This window comes from Salvelinus namaycush, chromosome 6 (genome assembly GCF_016432855.1).
Source record: "Salvelinus namaycush isolate Seneca chromosome 6, SaNama_1.0, whole genome shotgun sequence".
Lineage (NCBI taxonomy): Eukaryota > Metazoa > Chordata > Actinopteri > Salmoniformes > Salmonidae > Salvelinus > Salvelinus namaycush.
Window position 1 is genome coordinate 28,003,518 of NC_052312.1, and position 23,483 is coordinate 28,027,000.

General features: G+C 44.4%; 1 protein-coding gene across 2 annotated transcripts in view; it reads left to right on the forward strand.

Annotated features, from left to right (window-relative positions):
- Window positions 1-23,483, forward strand: part of LOC120049837 (ubiquitin carboxyl-terminal hydrolase 15-like) — a 63,776-nt gene that overhangs the window by 14,731 nt on the left and 25,562 nt on the right. Inside the window, exons 8-10 of one of the 2 annotated variants that reach the window (XM_038996291.1) lie at window positions 10,453-10,594; window positions 12,329-12,502; window positions 13,185-13,343. In XM_038996291.1, coding sequence (XP_038852219.1) covers window positions 10,453-10,594; window positions 12,329-12,502; window positions 13,185-13,343 — 475 coding nt within the window. The remainder of the gene's footprint in view (window positions 1-10,452; window positions 10,595-12,328; window positions 12,503-13,184; window positions 13,344-23,483) is intronic. The other variant, XM_038996290.1, reaches the window with a different exon arrangement.

Consider the following 23,483-nt stretch of genomic DNA (forward strand, 5'->3'; position numbering starts at 1 on the left):
ATCTGGTGCAGTTCATGAGGAGGAGATGCACTGCAGTACTTAATGCAGCTGGTGGCCACACCAGATACTGACTTGATTTTGACCCCCCCCCCCCTCTTTGTTCAGGGACACATTGTTTAATTTCTGTTAGTCACATGTATGTGGAACTTGTTCAGTTTGTCTGTTGATTCTTATGTTCATACAAATATTTACACATTAAGTTTGCTGAAAATATACACAGTTGACAGTGAGAGGACGTTTCTTTTTTTGCTGAGTTTATGTAGCACACTTACGGTCTGAGCACATCACTGTTTTCACCATTGCACACTGTAATGGTAGATTTATTTCCATATTGTGTTCTTGTATCTGTGGAATCCATCGATTGTGGGAATAGTCTCTCCCTACAAGCATTTTGCTACACCTGCGATGACATCTGCTAAAAACGTGTATGTGACATACAATTTTATTTGAGATCCCCTTCCTGTCAACCACTGTACATTGCCAGCTTGGTCCGCTCTGGCATTGAATAATGGATAGGATGCTATTTTAATCTTGAATGTTTCAAATCAGGATCAAGTATGCAAGGATGGATCTCTGTCTTTGACAGTTTGATTGTAGATGGTGTGGGACAAGATTAGGGTTGCACATTTTGGGGAATATTCAGAGGTGGGAACTTTCTGTGTGAATTATTGGAAATGTATGCAAATGAATATTAATACCATTGTTTTTTGCATTGGATATATTTACCATATCATATGGAGACAGAAACAAACCTTTTACCTTATCATAAGTAGACATAATTGCAAATGATTAAATCCTTCCAATAGAAATAAACAATTTAGTTACGAATTAAAGTTTAACTTAATTAGTTTACTTTTGACATGGGATGATTTCACTGAACAAAATGATCCATCGTATCTCCCAAGAATGTCTTCAACATACTTCTGTAAAATGATAACCAAAGCTTTAATTTATAGACTGTCTTCCTCTCAGGCTTCCATGTCTTCTCCCTGGACCTCCTCAATGTCCACCTCTTGAACATCAGACTCTGAGGCCTCAACTTCACTGTCACTTTCCAAGCTTGTTGAGGATGGCTCGTTGTCAGGCTCAAAAAGCATAAAATTGGCCCGGATGCCCACCAATTTTTCAACCCTTGTATTGGTAAGCCTGTTGCGTGCTTTGGTGTGTGTTCCCAAACAAGGACCAGTTGTACTCTGAGGCGTCTGATGTTGGTGGGATTTGGAGGATGGAGGCAACAGGGGAAAGAGCCTCAGATCCACAAAGTTCCTTCCACCAGGTGGTTGATGAGATATGTTGGCACAACTGCCATGCTGCATCCATCCCCAACACCCTTGCTTGGAAGTGTATTTCGCCAGACTGCCAAGAACCTTGCCCTCATCCAGGCCAAGGCGGCAAGACACGGTAGTGATGACACTATAGGCCTTGTTGATCTCTGCACCAGACAGGATGCTCTTGCCAGTCTACTTGGTGTCCAACATGTACGCTGAGGCGTGTATGGGCTTCAGGCAGATGTCTTCACACTTTTTGATGTATTTCAGAACTGCAGTTTACTCTGCTTGGAGCAACAGTGACGTGGGTCGGGCAGTACGGATTTCTTCTGACAGTATGGCATTGTCTCCCTCAATCCTTGCAATTGCTATAGGTTTCAGGCTGCTTACCACTCTCTCCCAAAATACATCATCCAGGAGGATCCTCTTGATGGGGCTGTCCATATTGGCCATTTCTTGGAGAGACTCCTTCCCATCCAGGAGACTGTCAAACATGATGACAACACCACCCCAGCGGGTGTTGCTGGGCAGCTTCAACGTGGTGCTCTTATTCTTCTCACTTTGCTTGGTGAGGTAGATTGCTGATGTAACTTGATGACCCTTCACATACCTAACCATTTCCTTGGCTCTCTTGTAGTGTGTCTCCATTGTTTTCAGTGCCATGATGTCCTTGAGGAGCAGATTTAATGCAAGAGCAGCATAGCCAATGGGTGTGATGTGAGGGTAGGACTCCTCCACTTTAGACCAAGCAGCCATCATGTTCGCAGCATTGTCTGTCACCAGTGCAAGTACCTTCTGTGGTCCAAGGTCATTGATGACTGCCTTCAGCTCAATTGCAATGTAGAGACCGGTGTGTCTGTTGTCCCTTGTGTCTGTGCTCTTGTTGAATACTGGTTGAGGGCTGGAGATGTAGTTAATTATTACTTGCCCACAAACATTCAACCACCCATCAGAGATGACTGCAATACAGTCTGTTCTCTATGATTTGCTTGACCTTCTGTTGAACTCTGCATCCAGCAAATGAGTATATAAAGCATGTCTGGTTGGAGGGGTGTATGCTGGGCGAAGAACATTCAGAAATCTCTTCCAATACACATTGCCTGTGAGCATCAGAGGTGAACCAGTTGCATGCTCGAGCAAGGCATTCATCGGTAATTCTCTGACAATGTTCCTCCATTGAGTCAAAAACACTTCTGATTCCAGGAGGACAATGAGCTGTTGCTATCGATAAGGTGTCTGATTCATCATTTTCACCTCGAATAGAAGTCGACTTTTGTCAGAGGTTGCTTGTTGTGAGGACTGAGGGAAAATTAACTAACAAATTGTTAACAAGTTAGAAATTATTTAAACACACTTTGCTGTAGGCTACTATTTAGTAGTTAACAAAAAAGAATGTATGTCATGTAAAATATATTCACCACGCCCAGTATTTTTAATCAAGTATTACCAGAAAGCATGTAGTCCTGTAGTCCTCAGACATGTAGTCCTCAGACAGTGTAGTAGTGTGGGCTCAATAACTTCTCATTAGTGCAAGATCTTGAGAATCAGCTGACCATGTGATGGAAGAATGCACTGTGTATGCAGAGGGTTGCAATTCCATTGAATTTGCGATAGTTTAACCAAAATATGCCACGACCTAGAATTGACTTATGTGTATCCCACAAAAAAGGTTCACTGTTATAAGGTAACTTTGAATTTAAGCAAAATTCCCAGGCTTAATTTTCCGACCCTTTGCAACCCTAGACAAGATTCGGTCTCAACCTTTAAGTCTTTACTGAAGACTTATCTCTTCAGTAGGTCATATGATTGAGTGTAGTCTGGCCCAGGAGTGTGAAGGTGAACGGAAAGGCTCTGGAGCAACGAACCGCCCTTGCTGTCTCTGCCTGGCCGGTTCCCCTCCACTGGGATGCTCTACCTCTAACCCTATTACAGGGGCTGAGTCACTGGCTTACTGGTGCTCTTTCATGCCGTCCCTAGGAGGGGTGCGTCACTTGAGTGGGTTGAGTCACTGACGTGATCTTCCTGTCTGGGTTGGCGCCCCCCCCTGGTTTGTGCTGTGGTGGAGATCTTTGTGGGCTATACTCGGCCTTGTCTCAGGATTGTAAGTTGGTGGCTGAAGATATCCCTCTAGTGGTGCGGGGGCTGTGCTTTGGCAAATTGGGTGGGGTTATATCCTTCCTGTTTGGCCCTGTCCGGGGGTATCATCGGATGGGGCCACAGTGTCTCCTGACCCCTCCTGTCTCAGCCTCCAGTATTTATGCTGCAGTAGTTTGTGTCGGGGGGCTAGGGCCAGTTGGTTATATCTGGAGTACTTCTCCTGTCTTATCCAGTGTCCTGTGTGAATTTAAGTATGCTCTCTCTAATTCTCTCCTTCTCTCTTTCTTTCTTTCTCTCTCTCGGAGGACCTGAGCCCTAGGACCATACGTCAGGACTACTGGGCATGATGACTCCTTGCTGTCCCCAGTCCACCTGGCCTTGCTGCTGTTCCAGTTTCAACTGTTCTGCCTGCAGTTATGGAACCCCTACCTGTCCCAGACCTGCTGTTTTCAACTCTTAATGATCGGCTATGAAAAGCCAACTGACATTTATTCCTGATTATTATTTGACCATGCTTGTCATTTATGAACATTTTGAACATCTTGGCCATGTTCTGTTATCTCCACCCGGCACAGCCAGAAGAGGACTGGCCACCCCTCATAGCCTGGTTCCTCTCTAGGTTTCTTCCTAGGTTTTGGCCTTTCTAGGGAGTTTTTCCTAGCCACCGTGCTTCTACACCTGCATTGCTTGCTGTTTGGGGTTTTAGGCTGGGTTTCTGTACAGCACTTCGAGATATTAGCTGATGTACGAAGGGCTATATAAAATAAACTTGATTGACAAGATGCATTTGTTCTGAGCCACTGTCCCTAGACTCCCTGTGTGCAGTGACAGTCCTCTCACATTTTTTTTCTGCTCTCTCACTTTTTCCCCTCTCTCTGAGCTCATTGTGCTGCATATTCTGCAGTCCCTGTGTGACCTTCAGAATGCATTTCATCTGCCCCCCTTTCCCTCTCTACACCTCCACACCCTCTCTCTTGCCTGGCTGCGACACAGATGCTAACTTCATTATTCTCATCACATCCTCCTCCAGCTATGCTCTCTACTCAGGCTACAGTAGATTCTTAAGGAGACCCAGCTATATGAATACCTAATTGCATATAAAGTAGCTGTCTATTTGGACAAGATGCATTCTGCAGCCTCAGCAGGAATTCTCTGCTGTCAGGCCCCCTCTGTCACCCCCTCTGCTATTTTCCCTCCTTTCTCTTGAGCTCTCCATATCTCTCTTTCTTGCCTGTACATCCCCTTTCTTTCCTTTACCCATCTGTCTCTCTCCTGTACCCCTTCCTCTCACCCTACATCTCTTTCTCCTGTACCACTCTCTGTACTACCTCTATTTTGCCTTTCCTTTGCTCTTGTCTCCCCTTTCCCGCTTTCTCTCTGTCTGTGTACCTCTACTTCCTGAATCATATTCTTGCGCATCGTTGTAGCTTAGGTAGCTGCTGCTATAAATAGGCTATCCTGTGGTAGCAGCAGTGCAGAGCACACGTCAGGGCAGGAGCAGTGTGATGCTAGGGGACAGGGCAGGGGATGGCACTGTCACTCAGCAGGGCCTGGAGAGAGTGAGGAGAGACACTGCATAACTTCAACTGTGACTGAGGGAAGAGGCTTCTCGTTAGCTATGTTTGACTGTGTTGCGCTCGGAATGGGATGGGCCTTGCTTACTGTTCCCTCTGCTGCATATCTGAACTGGGACTGAGCTCTGAGACCAAGGCCTGGGCAAGGAGTGAGCTGAGCTACAACTGGGCTAGACCTGAACTCTAGTTAAAGCGTTTGAGGTGAGATGCTGCTGGTGGTGGCTGAAACCTATATGGATTTTGAACGACAAGATGGTTGTTGAAAGCCTGGGCAGATGCTAAGTTAAGGCAATGGCAAATATTTGTGGAGCAGTAACTGTATGAGCTGTCTTACTGTAGTGAGCTAGGTTACAGGCCAAATCAATCTACTTCCTTAGCTCTATGGCAGACTGTTGGTGATCACGCTAAATTCTGGAAAACCGATAATTCACTGAAGCCGGGTAATTCCTCTACTTCCCTGCCTAAGCAGTTTTCTGCATCATTACTGAAAAAGTTACGACTTATGATGCTTTTAATCAGCATTTAACTCCGCTGGTTTCCTATTTGAAAAATGTTTGTCTTACTGGTTTTGGCCAGTCAGTTGACTCGATGGATAATCACTCACCCTTACGTGACTTGGTAAATGGTATGTTTTTATTTTTGGCAACTCACAGAAACCGATGTTATTGCTGCCTTATTAGCAATTGACACCATGAAGTCCATTAGCAGCTGACAATTTGGACCCGTCTTTGCTTAAGTATGCAGCACCTCTCATTGCTGGGACAGTAACACAAATGTTTTAATATATATTCCAAAAGTGTGGAAAGAAGTTTTGTTGCTACCACTTCATAAGGGTGGGGATAGTAGTGATCTTGAAAATTATCAACCCGTTTCCAGGCTCCCGTCTTTCAAAAATTCTAGGATCATTGGTCCACAAAGAGCTGTTATTTTCTGTAAATTGTTTTCTTAATATTAATCAATCGGATTCAGACCTAAACATAGCACCACTACGGCTACCATGCTGGTTGTAAATGATATTGCAAATGCCTTAAAGAATTGTTGCCATGTCTGTTGAATAAGCTGTCCTCGATAGGGTTGGGTACTGATGCTTGCCGATGGTTTCATAATTATCCCAATGACAACTCAGGCCAACAAGGTAGATGGGATCAAATCGGAGTTCCTTGACTTACATAAAGGATGTTTTACAATCTACAGTGTATATAAATAAAATTGGTAATGCTTAAAAAATACACTGCTCAAAAAAATAAAGGGAACACTTAAACAACACAATGTAACTCCAAGTCAATCACACTTCTGTGAAATCAAACTGTCCACTTAGGAAGCAACACTGATTGACAATAAATTTCACATGCAGTTGTGCAAATGGAATAGACAAAAGGTGGAAATTATAGGCAATTAGCAAGACACCCCCAATAAAGGAGTGGTTCTGCAGGTGGTGACCACAGACCACTTCTCAGTTCCTATGCTTCCTGGCTGATGTTTTGGTCACTTTTGAATGCTGGCGGTGCTTTCACTCTAATGGTAGCATGAGACGGAGTCTACAACCCACACAAGTGGCTCAGGTAGTGCAGCTCATCCAGGATGGCACATCAATGCGAGCTGTGGCAAGAAGGTGTGCTGTGTCTGTCAGCGTAGTGTACAGAGCATGGAGGCGCTACCAGGAGACAGGCCAGTACATCAGGAGACGTGGAGGAGGCCGTAGGAGGGCAACAACCCAGCAGCAGGACCGCTACCTCCGCCTTTGTGCAAGGAGGATCAGGAGGAGCACTGCCAGAGCCCTGCAAAATGACCTCCAGCAGGCCACAAATGTGCATGTGTCTGCTAAAACGGTCAGAAACATACTCCATGAGGGTGGTATGAGGGCCCGACGTCCACAGGTGGGGGTTGTGCTTACAGCCCAACACCGTGCAGGACGTTTGGCATTTGCCAGAGAACACCAAGATTGGCAAATTCGCCACTGGCGCCCTGTGCTCTTCACAGATGAAAGCAGGTTCACACTGAGCACGTGACAGACGTGACAGAGTCTGGAGACGCCGTGGAGAACGTTCTGCTGCCTGCAACATCCTCCAGCATGACCGGTTTGGCGGTGGGTCAGTCATGGTGTGGGGTGGCATTTCTTTGGGGGGCCGCACAGCCCTCCATGTGCTCGCCAGAGGTAGCCTGACTGCCATTAGGTACCGAGATGAGATCCTCAGACCCCTTGTGAGACCATATTCTGGTGCGGTTGGCCCTGGGTTCCTCCTAATGCAAGACAATGCTAGACCTCATGTGGCTGGAGTGTGTCAGCAGTTCCTGCAAGAGGAAGGCATTGATGCTATGGACTGGCCCGCCCGTTCCCCAGACCTGAATCCAATTGAGCACATCTGGGACATCATGTCTCGCTCCATCCACCAACGCCACGTTGCACCACAGACTGTCCAGGAGTTGGCGGATGCTTTAGTCCAGGTCTGGGAGGAGATCCCTCAGGAGACCATCCGCCACCTCATCAGGGGCATGCCCAGGCGTTGTAGGGAGGTGATACAGGCACGTGGAGGCCACACACACTACTGAGCCTCATTTTGACTTGTTTTAAGGACATTACATCAAAGTTGGATCAGCCTGTAGTGTGGTTTTCCACTTTAATTTTGAGTGTGACTCCAAATCCAGACCTCCATGGGTTGATAAATTTGATTTCCATTGATAATTTTTGTGTGATTTTGTTGTCAGCACATTCAACTATGTAAAGAAAAAAGTATTTAATAAGAATATTTCATTCATTCAGATCTAGGATGTGTTATTTTAGTGTTTATTTTTTTGAGCAGTGTATTTGTTGCACCAGTTCAATTTAGTTTGTAGGCTTGGCAGAGTTATAGATTAATGTTTTCAGTTGATGCCAAACAAGTTTGATCGGGTCTAAATCAGGAGATCTACATGTGGAGATGCAAAAAAGATATTTTGATATACTGTAGGTGTTGTAGGTTATTTTATTTAACCTTTATTTTACAACATAAGTCTACTTAATCTGCTGGCATCTTGACCCAGTTTATGCCCTCATTTGCAATACAAACCCGGGCGGAAGTGTGTTTTGGGTCATTGTCTGCATTTGGAGAAGAAAAAAATACATTTAGCCTAACAGCCAACATTAGGTGCAATTCTAGAAATGTACATGTAAATATGCCTAAACATAACAAAATATTGCTGTAATCCTACCTTGAAAGAAACAATGTGGTCCCTGAAACACCTCTCTGACATAGGGTCCAGCAAATCTCTTGATTAATTTTTTTTCCTCATCTCAAGCCATGATTCCTGAAAAAGGAGCCAACTGAATTATTGTGGAACACATAGCAGTCCGTGAGGTGTAGGCTATAATATATAATATACCTATAATATATAATAGCTATAATATATAATATACCTTTTGCTTTGTAAATAGCCAAACTTAACATCAAAGTGCAAATATGGGCCTGGTCCCTGGTGAGCAGTTTGCTCAAGGGCCACGGTTGAGTTGTCTGTGAAGATCACGTCATTTAATGTCTCGCCAGCTTTGATCCATTCCTGGGCCTGCAGCACACACATTTCTTTGTCAGACGAATCATTGGGTCGAAACTACATAACAGTACAAAACAAGAGAACACACATGGTTAGTGTTCTGAGAAATTAAAATGGTATGTGTGTATGTGTACACTACCTTTCAAAAGTTTGGGGTCACTTAAATGTCTTTGTTTTTGAAGGAAAATGTTAATTTTTTTGGTCCATTTAAGTGACATCAAATTGATCAGAAATAGTGTAGTTATTGTTGTAAATGACTATTGTAGCTGGAAATGGCAGAATTTTTTTGAATGGAATATCTACATTGGCGTACAGAGGCCCATTATCAGCAACCATCACTCACTTGGATTAGCTAATTGATCATTAGAAAACCCTTTTGCAATTATGTTAGCATAGCTGAAAACTGTTGTCTCAAAATGGCCAGAAACAAATACCTTTCTTCTGAAACTCGTCAATTTATTCTTGTTCTGAATAGAAAGAGTGCAAGGCCCTGGTGCACAACTGAGCAAGAGGACAAGTAGATTAGATTGTCTAGTCTGAGAAACAGACGCCTCACAAGTCATTAAATACTACCCGCAAAACACCCGTCTCAACGTCAACAGTGAGGAGGCGACTCCGGGATGCTGGCCTTCTAGGCGGCATTCCTCTGTCCAGTGTCTGTCTTCTTTTGCCCATCTTAATCTTTTTATTGGCTAGTTTGAGGTATGGATTTTTCTTTGCCACTCTGCCTAGAAGACCAGCATCCCGGAGTTGCCTCTTCACTGTTGACATTGAGACTGGGGTTTTGCGGGTTCGTGGTAGGTCCCTTATTTCCAGGTAAGGGAAATCTTAATGCTACAGCATACAATGACAAACTAGACGATTGTGCTTCCAACTTTGTAGCAACAGTTTGGGGAAGGCCCTTTTCAGCATGACAATGCCCCTGTGCACAAAGCGAGGTACATCAAGAAATGGTTTGCTGAGATTGCTGTGGAATAACTTGACTGGCCTGTACACATCCCTGACCTCAACCCAATCGAACGCCTTCAGAATGAATTGGAGCGGTGACGGGAAGCCAGGCCTAATCGGCTCGACTTCATTAATGCTGTTGTGACTGAATGGAAGCAAGTCCCCGCAGCAATGTTCCAACATGTAGTGGAAAGCCTTCCCAGAAGAGTGGAGGCTGTTATAGCAGTAAAGGGGGACCAACACTGTATTAATGCACAGTGTTTGTCCCATGTTTCATGTTTCATGAGCTAAAAAAATAGGCCCCAGCTATCTTCCATACACACACATTGTATTTCTCTTTACATGTTGTGCACAAATTGTTAATATCCCTGTTATTGAGCATTTCTCCTTAGCCAAGATAATCCATCCACCTAACAGGTGTGGCATATTAAGAAGCTGATTAAACAGCATGATCATTACACAGGGGCACCTTGTACTGGGGACAATAAAAGGCCACTTTAAAATGTGCAGTTTTGTCACACAACTCAATGCCACATGTCTCAAGTTGAGAGAGTGTGCGTTTGGCATGCTGACTGCAGGAATGTCCACCAGAGCTGTTGCCGGAGAATTTAATGTTAATTTCTGTACCATAAGCCACCTTCAACATCGTTTTAGAGAATTTGACATTACAACAGCAGACCACGTGTAACCACGCCAGCCCAGGACCTCCACCTTCATCTGCAGTATCGTCTGAGGGGGGGTTACATCGGCGTATTTATTTTTGTGATAAAGACCTACAAATGTTTTAAGGTTTGTGTGTGGGCACTAGCCTTTGTATTTATTAAGGATCCCCATTCTTAATCCCCACTCTTCATGGGGTCCAAACAAGATTAAGGCAATTACTTAAAAATAAGCAGTACACATTATTATGCCGCTACTCTTAAGTACTTAATGCCTGCATTAGTTGGGTAACATCCAGTAATCTTATCCAGCCGTATGCAATAGGCTAAGTCCATGTTCTTTATTTATTCCTGACTGATGTTATGGATCCTCTTCAGTGTGAAAAACTCTAGCTACAGCCTTCCGTCCTACCACCCGTATAACAGCTATGAGTGCTCCGAAGGCAGGCAGAGTGAGCGGGCTGGCCTGTGTGGTCTCTCCAACCTGGGAAACACCTGCTTCATGAACTCTGCACTGCAGGTACCATACTCTAACCCCTCAACTTGCCGGATAATGTTTGTACCATGTTTTGTGCTGCTACCATGTTATATGGTGTTGCTTCCATGGTGTGTTGCTGCTATGTTGTCTTAGGTCTCTCTTTATGTAGTGTTGTGGTGTCTCTTGGCGTGATGTGTATTTTGTCCTATATTTTTAATCCCCGCCTTCCCCACAGGAGGCCTTTTGGTAGGCCGTCATTGTGAATAAGAATTTGTTCTTAACTCAATCAATCAATTTTATTTTATATAGCCCTTCGTACATCAGCTAATATCTCGAAGTGCTGTACAGAAACCCAGCCTAAAACCCCAAACAGCTAGTAATGCAGGTGTAGAAGCACGGTGGCTAGGAAAAACTCCCTAGAAAGGCCAAAACCTAGGAAGAAACCTAGAGAGGAACCAGGCTATGAGGGGTGGCCAGTCCTCTTCTGGCTGTGCCGGGTGGAGATTATAACAGAACTATGCCAAGATGTTCAAAAATGTTCATAAGTGACAAGCATGGTCAAATAATAATCATGAATAATTTTCAGTTGGCTTTTCATAGCCGATCATTAAGAGTTGAAAAACAACAGGTCTGGGACAGGTGGCGGTTCCATAACCGCAGGCAGAACAGCTGAAACTGGAATAGCAGCAAGGCCAGGCGGACTGGGGACAGCAAGGAGTCACCACGGCCGGCAGTCCCGACGCATGGTCCTAGGGCCCAGGTCCTCCAAGAGAAAGAAAGAGAGAAGGAGAAAATTAGAGAGAGCCAAGATTTTCAAAATGTTCATAAATGACAAGCATGGTCAAATAATAATCAGGAATAAATCTCAGTTGGCTTTTCATAGCCGATCATTAAGAGTTGAAAACAGCAGGTCTGGGACAGGTAGGGGTTCCATAACCGCAGGCAGAACAGTTGAAACTGGAATAGCAGCAAGGCCAGGCGGACTGGGGACAGCAAGGAGTCACCACGGCCGGTAGTCCCGACGTATGGTCCTAGGGCTCAGGTCCTCCGAGAGAAAGAAAGAGAGAGGGAGAAAATTAGAGAGAGCCAAGATTTTCAAAATGTTCATAAATGACAAGCATGGTCAAATAATAATCAGGAATAAATCTGTTGGCTTTTCATAGCCGATCATTAAGAGTTGAAAACAGCAGGTCTGGGACAGGTAGGGGTTCCGTAACCGCAGGCAGAACAGTTGAAACTGGAATAGCAGCAAGGCCAGGCGGACTGGGGACAGCAAGGAGTCATCATGCCCGGTAGTCCTGACGTATGGTCCTAGGGCTCAGGTTCTCAGAGAGAAAGAGAGAACGAGAGAATTAGAGAGAGCATACTTAAATTCACACAGGACACTGAATAAGACAGGAGAAGTACTCCAGGTATAACCAACTGACCCTAGCCCCCCGACACATAAACTACTGCAGCATAAATACTGGAGGCTGAGACAGGAGCGGTCAGGAGACACTGACTTGCCTGGTTAAATAAAAAAAATACATTAATCTGTTCACTGTGAACGTTGGTGTGTATGCATTTGTTTTAATTGTATCATGGCATGAACTGCTGCTGGTATTGATTGACATTTGGCATTGTATAATACTGTTGCTTTTGGCGATTCCTTTGACTGTTGGATTTTTCATTTGGATTTGCTCTTTATTCCCTGTCTTACATATTTTACTGCTTTTTTCCTTTAACTTTTAATAGTTTTTATATATTTTATGTGTTTCTCTCGTTGTTTTTCTTCAGTGTTTAAGTAATGTTCCTCCTCTCACCGAGTATTTCCTGAAAGACAAGTACAACGATGAGTTGAACGAGGACAACCCTCTGGGAATGAAAGGGGAGATCGCCAAGGCCTACGCTGAGATCACCAAGCAGTCATGGTCTGGGAAGTACAGCTACATCACACCACGGCCTTTCAAGGTAATTTACTGTACCAGGGTTGGTGTCAAGTCCATTTCCATTCCAGGCAATTCCGAAGGTACACTGAAATTCCAATTATCTTCAATGCTTTTCAATTGGGAAAATGTCTAATTGGAATTTGGTTTACATTCTGAATTTAAATGGAATTGACCCCAACCCTGTACTGTACCCATACTAACTTATGAAATTCACATGGTCTGAAAGTTGTTTCCTCACTTCTGCTTTGATTCTGGATTGAAATGCAGCAATGATGTGCCCAATCCCAAATTGACCCACAAGCCACAACAACCGAGTCTCTTCAGCAGTGATGTAGTGGTAGAAAGAATGGGTGGGTAATCACTGATTTCCGTTTGTGGTGAATAAAGTAACGCTCCCTATACTTTCAATGTGGTTTTCCGCAATAGGTAGGTCAACGTTCATGCAAAATAGAAAAGGTGCGTGAACGGTGTTGACGTGAGTTTACCTTCGATTACACCACTGCTCTTGAGTAGATCAGAAAGTATCACAGATATAAGAAATATGGCAATAGTACTACTTTGTTAACTGACAGGCTACAGGTTGGTGGAATCTGCTATTTTGCTTCCACTCATTCAATATCCACAAGTTCCCTAGGGGTGAAGTGTCAATTTGGAATTTCCTATATACCTGTTGTGTGTGTGACTCTATTCTCCCCTCCCTCCAGACCCAGGTGGGTCGTTTTGCCCCCCAGTTCTCAGGTTACCAGCAGCAGGACTCTCACGAGCTGCTGGCCTTCCTGTTGGACGGTCTACACGAGGACCTGAACCGTATCAGAAAGAAACCCTACATCCTGCTCAAAGATGCCGAGGGCAGGCCTGACAAGGTATGTTACTGCTAACTTACTGTCACTCTTTATTTTATTAGTTTAATTTAATTTGCTTTACTATTTGTCAGGGACCATGCACAACAAATACTACATAGCTACAGTACACAGTACAGTACACAGCAATTTTTCTCTAAGTCGCAGGTAGTCTTTGCGCTCTTTCTGGCACTCAACACTCATTCAGTTAATGTTGTGCGTTGATTTTTTTCAAATCAAATCCATTTAAATGTTATTTGTCACATGCGCCGAATACAACAGGTGTTGACCTTACAGTGAAATTCTTACTTACAAGCCCTTAGCCCTTAACCAACAATGCTGTTTTTTTTCTTTAAGTAAAAAAAAAAAGTAAGAGATAAGCGAAACCAATAATTAAGGAGCAGCAGTAAATAACAATTGCGGGGCTATATACAGGGGGTACCAGTTCAGAGTCAATGTGTAAATGTGCGGGGGCACTGGTATTGAGGTAATATGTACATGTAGGTAGGCTTATTCAAGTGGCTATGCATAGATAATAACAGAGTAGCAGCAGTGCAAATAGTCTGGGTAGCCATTTGATTAGCTGTTCAGGAGTCTTATGGCTTGGGGATAGAAGCTGTTTTAGAAGCCTCTTGGACCTAGACATGGCGCTCCGGTACCGCTTGCCGTGCGGTAGCACCGAGAACAGACTATGACTAGTGTGGCAGGAGTCTTTGACAATTTTTGGGGCCTTCCTCTGACACTGCCTGGTATAGAGGTCCTGGATGGCAGGAAGCTTGGCCCCGGTGATGTACTGGGCCGTACGCACTACCCTCTGTAGTGCCATGTGTTCGGATGCCGTGCAGTTGCCATACCTGGCCGTGATGCAACATGTCAGGATGTTCTCGATGGTGCAGCTGTAAAACCTTTTGAGGATCTGAGGACCCATGCCAAATCTTTTCAGTCTCCTGAGGGGGAATAGGTTTTGTCGTGCCCTGTTCACGACTGTCATGGTGTTCTTCGACCATGTTAGTTTGTTGGTGATGTGGACACAAAGGAACTTGAAGCTCTCAACCTGCTCCGCTACAGCCCCGTCGATGAGAATGGGGGCATGCTCGGTCCTCCTTTTCCACAATCATCTCCTTTGTCTTGATCACATTGAGGGAGAGGTTGTTGTCCTTGCACCACACGGTCAGGTCTCTGACCTCCTTCCTATAGGCTGTCTCATCGTTGTCGGTGATCAGGCCTACCACTTTTGTCATCAGCAAACTTAATGATGACGTTGGAGTTGTCTGGCTGTGCAGTCATGAGTGAACAGGGAGTACAGGAGGGGACTGAGCACTAACCCCCGAGGGGCCCTGTGTTGAGAATCAGCGTGGCGGATGTATTGTTACCTACCCTTACCACCTGGGGGCGGCCCGTTAGGAAGTCTTGGATCCAGTTGCAGAGGGAGGTGGTTAGTCCCAGGGTCCTTAGCTTAGTGATGAGCTTTGAGGGCACTATGGTGTTGAACGCTGAGCTGTAGTCAATGAATAGCATTCTCACATAGGTGTTCCTTTTGTCCAGATGGGAAAGGACAGTGTGGAGTGCAATAGGTATTGCGTCATCTGTGGATCTGTTGGTGCAGTAATGCAAATTGGAGTGGGTCTAGGGTTTCTGGGATAATGGTGTTGATCTGAGCCGTGACCAGCCTTTCAAAGCATTTCATGGCTACAGACGTGAGTGCTATGGGTCGGTAGTCATTTAGGCAGGTTACCTTCGTCCCTGGCCCTACCAAGCAAAAAGGCAGTAACTGCTCATAGCGTGGAACTGAGAAAAAAGGCATTTATTTACCTTGGTTTCACAGTAACTTTATGCAGTTACTGCTAACATGACCCCCATTTTCTCAAACACAGTACAATAGAGGCAAGATACTTGTCTACATGATTAAGCATGTATTTAACGTTGTAAAAATGACATGAAATCATTTGACCAAATTAGCAGTTACTGCCTTTTTGCTTGGTAGGGCAGTATGGTGGTCTGCTTGAAACATGTTTGTGTTACAGACTCAGACAGGGAGAGGTTGAAAATGTCAGTGAAGACACTTGCCAGTTGTTCAGCGCATTCTTGGAGTACACGTCCTGGTAATCCATCTGGCCCAGTGGCCTTGTGAATGTTTACCTGTTTAAAGGTCTTACTCACATCGGCTGCTGAGAGCGTGATCACACAGTCATCCGGACCAGCTGATGCTCTCATGCATGTTTTAGTGTTCCTTGCCTCTAAGCGAGCATAGAAGTTATTTAGCTCGTCTGGTGGGCTTGTGTCACTGTGCAGCTCTCGGTTGTGCTTCCCTTTTGTAGTCTGTAATAGTTTACAAGCCCTGCCACATCCGATGAGCGTCGAAGTCGGTGTAGTACAACTCGATCTTAGTCCTATATTGAGGCTTTGCCTGTTTGATGGTTCGTCGGAGAGCATAGCGGGATTTCTTATAAGCTTCTGGGTTAGAGTCCCGCTCCTTGAAAGCGTCATCTCTTCCCTTTAGCTCGGTGCGAATGTTTGCTGTAATCCATGGCTTCTGGTTGGGGTATGTACGTACAGTCACTGTCAAGTTTTGATCTCCTTCTTGTGCAATTCCCCACTTGAAAAGGACAGTCCCTCCACATGAAGATTTTAACTGGATTTCACTCAATAAACAGCCATGGAATCAGTTGTTTGTCTTTTATTTACCATTCTTTGGTTGGCAGTAAACAGGTGAAAAACCTCAAAAAAGAGATGACAAATACAAGTTATTATTTGAGTTGACAGCCTAATTAAATACACAAAATTATCCACATTCACCTCAGAAACACATTTCTGCCATTATAAAATACAAGGTTTCCACTTTTAAGCAAATGTTTCCCAAAATAGAAACCCACCATTTTTAATCAAATGAGCAGAATCAGTATATTTTTATCTAAATTTGCATTTTAGCCAAATACATTCAAAATATTTTTAGTAGTAAAAAATTACATTTATTTTCTAATCAGTAGTTTTAAGCAGACAAATCTTACATTTTTTAGCCAAAGATTTTTTAGACTATACATTTGTTACTGAATTAAGAACTTGGTTTACTAAGATTTCTACAAAGTTTAAATTACTTTTAACCATTTCAAACAAGTTCTTTGTCAACAATTATTTTGGCTCTTCTTACTTTTCCTTTATACCCCACAAACAACATTTGAAGTTATAAATACCACTGCAAAAGTCCTATCAAAGCTAAGAGTTAAGAGTCTGTGTTTTCCAGAGTATCATTAGCAGTGCACTGCTTAAGTCAGTCTAGCCAAGCATGGCCAATATGGCGCTTACCGGCTGTCTTTCACAGTTTTGTGGAGGGCTTGGACTTGCACAGTCACCTTGATCACAAAGATGAAGTTTCCTTGGTCTTGTGGTGTTATAAATGCTCCTTTCACTGCGGTCTAAAGACAACAGCAGAGCCAGGTGCTGGCACGCCCAGATTGCCTGGAAGATTTGTTCCACCTGGTTCACCACTGATTGAAGGAGGAGGAGTTTCACCACTGAGGAGCTCCCAGGCAGTTTGTCAGCACACCTCCCACTCAATCTTCCCACGGGAACCGATGGAAAGATCGTAAATCAGCACCTACATACTGCCGGTCAGCTCCGAGTTTGATCCTCAACTGGTAGCAAGACAACCAGGCGTCGAACATCTCTGTGCAGGACTGTGGTTTGCGTAGCTTCTTTCAGGACTTTGGCTGATGGCCGGTTTAGTGCGGGTTTTGTGACAGGAAGGCAGGAGCTTTGGACCACTTTGACGTTCACGTCTCGAACAATGCCCTTAGCATCTGGATTAACGCTCACCACCCGTCCTAGCTTGAATTGGCCCCTCACTGCATTTTGGTCACACAACCAGACAATATCTCCGACAGCAACGTTGCGATATGAAGTGTGCCATTTACTTCTCAGAAATAAGTTTGGGCCGGCAAGCTGGCTCCAAGACCTCCAGAACTTGTTGACCTGGTTCTGCATCTCTCTGAGTCTCTTGTAAGGGTAGTTCGCAAAGTCAAATGTTCTGATCTCACCGCTTGGAGAGGCTCGGCCCAGGAGAAGTGTGTTGGGTGACACATACTGCACGCTTTCTTCATGGCTCTGCACCCTGGCATCTATTGGGCATTCGTTGGCAAGGTTTGCAGCAAGTTGTAGTGTTGTCTGAAGCTCGCTGTAGCTAAGGCCAGTGTTGTTGCCCAGGCTCTGCAGTGCCTTCTTGAGAATGCGAACAGCGGCTTCAGCAGCCCCATTGCGGTGAGGTGAGTCAGCAGGGTGAATTGTCCACTCCCATTTGGTACCTTTTTGAGCCGACATCTCTTCTATTGAAGTTCTATTCTGAGCATCCAGGAACTGGTACAGCTCTCTTAGGACAGGTTTGGCGCCGATGAAGTTTGTCCCCGGGTCGGACCAGATCTTTCTTGGGTGCCCTCTAATTGCAGTAAAGCGTTGGTAAGCCATCAAGAAGCTCTCTGTCGACATTGTGTTGACCAGGTCTGCATGAATTGCCCTGCTGGCCATACAGCTGAAGACGACACCCCACACTTTCATTGAGACCCGTTTCTTGATGTCATCTTTGACAAGGTACGGTCCGAAGAGGTCGACTGTAGTGAACTCGAACGGAGCTGCAGGTGTGGCTCTTTCAGCAGGTAAGTCAGCCATTACCTGTTCGCACCTTCTTGCCCTTGAATTTTTGCAGAAAAGGCAGTTATCCACTACTTTTTGGGAAATTTTTCTTCCTTGGATGACCCAGGCTTTCCTCCTCATTTTCAGCAGGGTTGCAGCCACACCTTCATGACCCTCATCGTGCGCCTCCCGTGCCAATAAAGTAGAGACCCATGCATTGAAAGGCAGAAGGGGAACTGCAGCGCCATCCTCCCTGAAGCCATGGATTCTCCCACCGCAGACTAGTAACCCAGATTCTGGCTCTCTGTACACAACCAAGCGGTCCGTAGTGGTAGTTGGGAACGTCACCCCCTCTTGAGCAGCAAGATAGATGTCTCTTATTGCCTCTTGACGTTCTGTGGCGGTGATAACTCCTTTTGTGGGAATCGCCTCCCACTTTGGGGTCTCGATGGACTTTGTTGCAGATCTAAACTTTTTGGCGGCTCTCCAGATAAAAGCAACAGTCTTGATTAGACACTTTAGGCTACTAAAGCGCCTCTCATCCACCAAGTTTAGGACAGCTGCACCAGCAGGAAATCGTCCCACAAGACTTGGAAGACTTCTTTTCGCTTGGGCTCTGGTGAGTGCTGCCACAAATGACTTCTTTTGCATATTGTTAATGCTCTCTCGAGCTGTCACAGACACATCTTTTGACGACATAATTGGCCACTCGCTCTCTGGAAGATTTAGAAACTCTGGCCCTTGATGCCACTCTGAATGGGCATCAAGTTCCTTTGGCCCAGCTCCTCGAGTGATAATGTTGGCTATGTTGAGTGGTCCAGGGATCCACCACCAGTCCTGTAGCCGTGTGCTCTCTTGGATCTCTCCAATTCTATTAGCGAAGAAAGTCTGAAATCCATAGCTTTCACGCTGGATAGCTCCAAGAACAGTCTGACTGTCTAACAAATGGTACCACCTTTTTATCTGGATCTGGGTATGCTGTTCAAAGTACTTTTTCAGGCGGCTTGCAAAGACTGCACCGCAAAGTTCTGCTTTGACTGCATCCCCGTTCTGGTCTAGTGGTGTCAGCTTTGCTTTTGACTCCACTAGTCGAATTGTTAATTATTTGTTGCAGTTCCACCGCAGGTAGAGGACAGCACCATAGGAGCTTTCACTGCCATCTGAAAAAGTGACAGCGACTGGTTCAGTTGTTGCCTTTGGTGGAGTAAGAGCTCTTGGGAACATTACTTTGCTTAGCTGGACGTACTCCTCAAAAATTCCAATTGCATCTTTGCGGAGCTCATCCGACAGGGGAAGGTCCCATGTGTCCTTGACCATGCTGCACTTTGATTTTGCCTCTTGGAATGCCCTTCGGACCAAGATAGCCCCTCTTTGCTTTGATGGCGTTGTCAGGCCAACTGGGTCGTACAAACCAGCAACTTGACTCAGCAGTTCGTCTTGTCAGCGGGTCTGGTGTCTGTGCTCGTACTTCTTCTAGCAGTAAGTCTTGCCCAAGTCTCATCTTTTTCTTCCGCCTGGAGAAGTTGACCCTCACCATGACATGCAACATGTCTTCATCCACAATGTAGCCGAGACCGAGCGCCTTGTCTTCCTCCTTAAGCTGATTTGGCAGGACAACAATATTTGGTGATGCCTTTTCTCTTTCTCCTTTATTTTGGCCTGAGAAGACCCAAGGCTTCAGTGCAAACCCTCCTGCTTTTAGAATCAGCTCCACATTCTTTGTGATGACTTCGAGTTTTTCACGGCAGTTGTGGGATGTCAAGATGTCATCGACGTAGCTGTGCTCATGTAATACCTGGCATTCATCTGTGAGGTGGCTGAATTGAGTTCTGTGTGGCTCGAGGACAACATAAAAGCAGTGGATGTCGCTGCGGCAGTTGTCAACTTGGTGGCAAAGAAATGACTCTGGCTGAAGAAAGGGAGCTGGATGTTGTTAAGGGTGGCCTGACTTATGTTGGTGCTGATGACCACAGTGATAGTCCACACTGGCATGCAAGGTATCCATGGCTCATTGACCCATCTACATTGCCAAACAACATAAAAGCAGTGGAGGCAACCTTTCTCAGAACAGAGAGACAGCTCGCCAAAGAACCGCAGTGGAAAAAAGCCTATGGTGCTCAAGTCCACGAAATGGTTGACCGCCGGGCTGCAAGAAAGCTGACCAAAGAGGATCTAACCAACTGGAATGGACCTGTCTGGTATATTAGTCATCTTATCGCACCCAACCCCCACTCTGTTACAACTCCGGTAAGACTTGTGGGAATGATGTCCTCTGCACTTATTGATAAAGCCAGTGACTGATCTGGTGTACTCGTCAATGCCATTGGAAAAATCCCGGAACATGTTCTAGCAAAACAGTCCTGTAGTTTAGCATCTGCTTCATCTGACCACTTTTTTGTAAACCAAGTCACTGGTGCTTCTTGCATTTATTTTTGCTTGTAAGCAGGAATCAGGAGGATAGCATTATGGACAGATTTGCCAAATGGAGGGTGAGGGAGAGAGTTGTACAGGTCTCTGTGTGTGGAGTAATGGTGGTCTGGAATTTTTTTTTCCCTCTGGTTGCACATTTAACATGCTGATAGAAATTCGGTAAAGCTGATTTAACTTTCCCTGCATTAAAGTCACTGCCGCCTCTGGGTGAGTGTTTTCCTGTTTGCTTATGGCGGAATACAGCTCATGGAGTGTGGTTTTAGTGCCAACTTCACTCTGTGGTGGTATGTAGACATCTTCGAAAAATACAGTTGAAAACTCTCTAGGTAGATAGTGTGACCTACAGCTTATCATCAGATACTGTACCTCACACGAGTAAAACTTTGAGACTTCCTTAGATATTGTGCACCCTGACAAATAGTGGATGTCTTTGATTCCACAATCTTGAGTTTTGTTTCAGCCCAATGAGGCATTTATGTTCAAGAATCAATGGTATATCATTAATTGAAATGACCAATTGAATGGCAGGAAATATGCCAGATCTTGCGCAAACGCTATAACCTAATTATTGTCTCTGTAGCCAATGTGTTTCTGGAGGAGAACCAGTCGCAGTGGGAACAGTGTTCCTACCTCCAGTCACTCCACTGTGTCATTTTAGTCTGTTGAAATGGTTTCTCATAGCCCTGAGACATGGCTGTAACTTCCATTATTATAGCTTATTTGTATTTATTATGGATCCCCATTAGGTGCTGCCAAAGCAGCAGCTACTCTTCCTGGGGTCCAGCAAAATTAAGGCCGTTTATACAATTTTAAAAACATTACAATACATTCACACATTTCACAACACACTGTGTGCCCTCAGGCCCCAACTCCACCACTACCACATATATACAGTACTAAATCCATGTGTATGTAAAGTGCATATGTTATCGTGTGTGTCTGTTCCAATGTTTGTGTTGCTTCACAGTCCCCGCTGCTCGATGAGGTGTTTTTTTTTTTCAATCTAATTTTACTGCTGGCATGAGTTACTTGATCTGGAATAGAGTTCCATGTCGTCATGGCTCTATGTAGTACTCTGTGCCTCCCGTAGTCTGTTCTGGACTGTTTCCGAGCTGTGTGCCAGTAGTTTAGTGCATTAACTTCTTATGGCTGCAATCCCGTTAACAGGATCGATATGACAAGACCCAGTGAAAGTGCAGGGCGCCAAATTCAAACAACAGAAATCTCATAATTAAAATTCCTCAAACATACATGTATCTCATACCATTTTAAAGGTAATCTTGTTGTTAATCCCACCAAAGAGTCCGATTTCAAATAGGCTTTTCAGCGAAAGCACCACAAACGATTATGTTAGGTCACCGCAAAATCCAGCCAAAGACAGGAGTCACAAAAAGCAGAAATAGAGATAAAATGAATCACTAACCTTTGATGATCTTCATCAGATGACACTCATAGGACTTCATGTTACACAATACATATATGTTTTGTTCGATAAAGTTAATATTTATATCCAAAATCCTCAGTTTACATTGGCGCCATGTTCAGAAATGCCTCCAAAATATTCGGAGAAATTGCAGAGAGCCACGTCAAATAACATAAATAATCATCATAAACTTTGATGAAAGATACATGTTTTACATAGAGTTAAAGATACACGTGTTCTTAATGCAACCGCTGTGTCAGATTTCAAAAAGCTTTACGGCAAAATACAATATTCAATAATCTGAAAACAGCGTTCAGCCACAAAAGCAAGCCATACAGTTACCCGCCAAATTGTGCAGTCAACAAAACTCATAAAAAGCATTATAAATCTTCACTTTGCTGATCTTCGTCGGAATGCACTCCCAGGACTCCCACTTCCACAAGAAATGTTTGTTTGGTTCGGTAATGTCCATCATTTATGTCCAAATAGCTATTTTCATTAGCGTGTTTGGTAAACAAATCCAACGTCAGGAAGCGTGTTCACTAAAAGCTGACAATGTCCAAAAGTTCCGTAACAGTCCGTAGAAACATGTCAAACGATTTATTGAATCAATCTTTAGAATGTTTTTAACATAAATCTTGCATAACGTTCCAACCGGAGAATTACATTGACTTCAGATGAGCGAGCTCGCTCTCATGTGAACGCGCATGGTCAAAGAATGGTCACCTCATGGCAGACCTGACTAATTCTCCTCTCATCCGGCCCCCCTTCACAGTAGAGGCATCAGACAAGGTTCTACAGACTGTTGACATCTAGTGGAAGCCGTAGGAAGTGCAAACTCATCCATATCTCGCTGTGATTTCAATGGGAGCTTGGTTGAAAATCTACCAGCCTCAGAATTTCCACTTCCTGTTTGGATTTTTTCTCAGGTTTTTGCCTGCCATATGAGTTCTGTTATACTCACAGACATAATTCAAACAGTTTTAGAAACTTCAGAGTGTTTTCTATCCACTACTAATAATAATATGCATATATTAGCAACTATGACTGAGGAGCAGGCAGTTTACTCTGGGCACCTCTGTGCACCTTTCATCCAAGCTACTCAATACTGCCCCTGCAGCCATAAGAAGTTAAACATGTCAATACCTCTCATAAACGAAAGTATTGATGAAGTCAATCTCTCCTCCACTTTCAGCCCGGAGAGATTGACATGCATTTGATTAATATTAGCTTTCTGTCTACATCCAAGGGCCAGCCGTGCTGCCCTGTTCTGAGGCAATTTCAATTTCCCTAAGTCTTTTTTTTGTGTCACCTGACCACACGACTAAACAGTAGTCAAGGTGCGACAAAACTTGGGCCTGTAAGGACCTGCCTTGTTGATAGTGTAACAAGGCAGAGCAGCGCTTTGTTATGGACATACTTCTCCCCGTTTTAGCTACTACTGCATCAATATGTTTTGTCCATGACAGTTTATAATCTAGGGTTACTCCAAGCAGTTTAGTCATCTCAGCTTGCTCAATTTCCACATCATTTATTACAATATTTAGTTGAGGTTTAGGGTTTAGTGAGTGTTTTGTTCCAAATACAATGCTTTTAGTTATAGAAATATTTAGGGTAAACTTATTCCTTGTCACCCACTCTGAAACTAACTGCAGCGCATTGAGTGTTGCAGTAATTTCAGTCGCTGT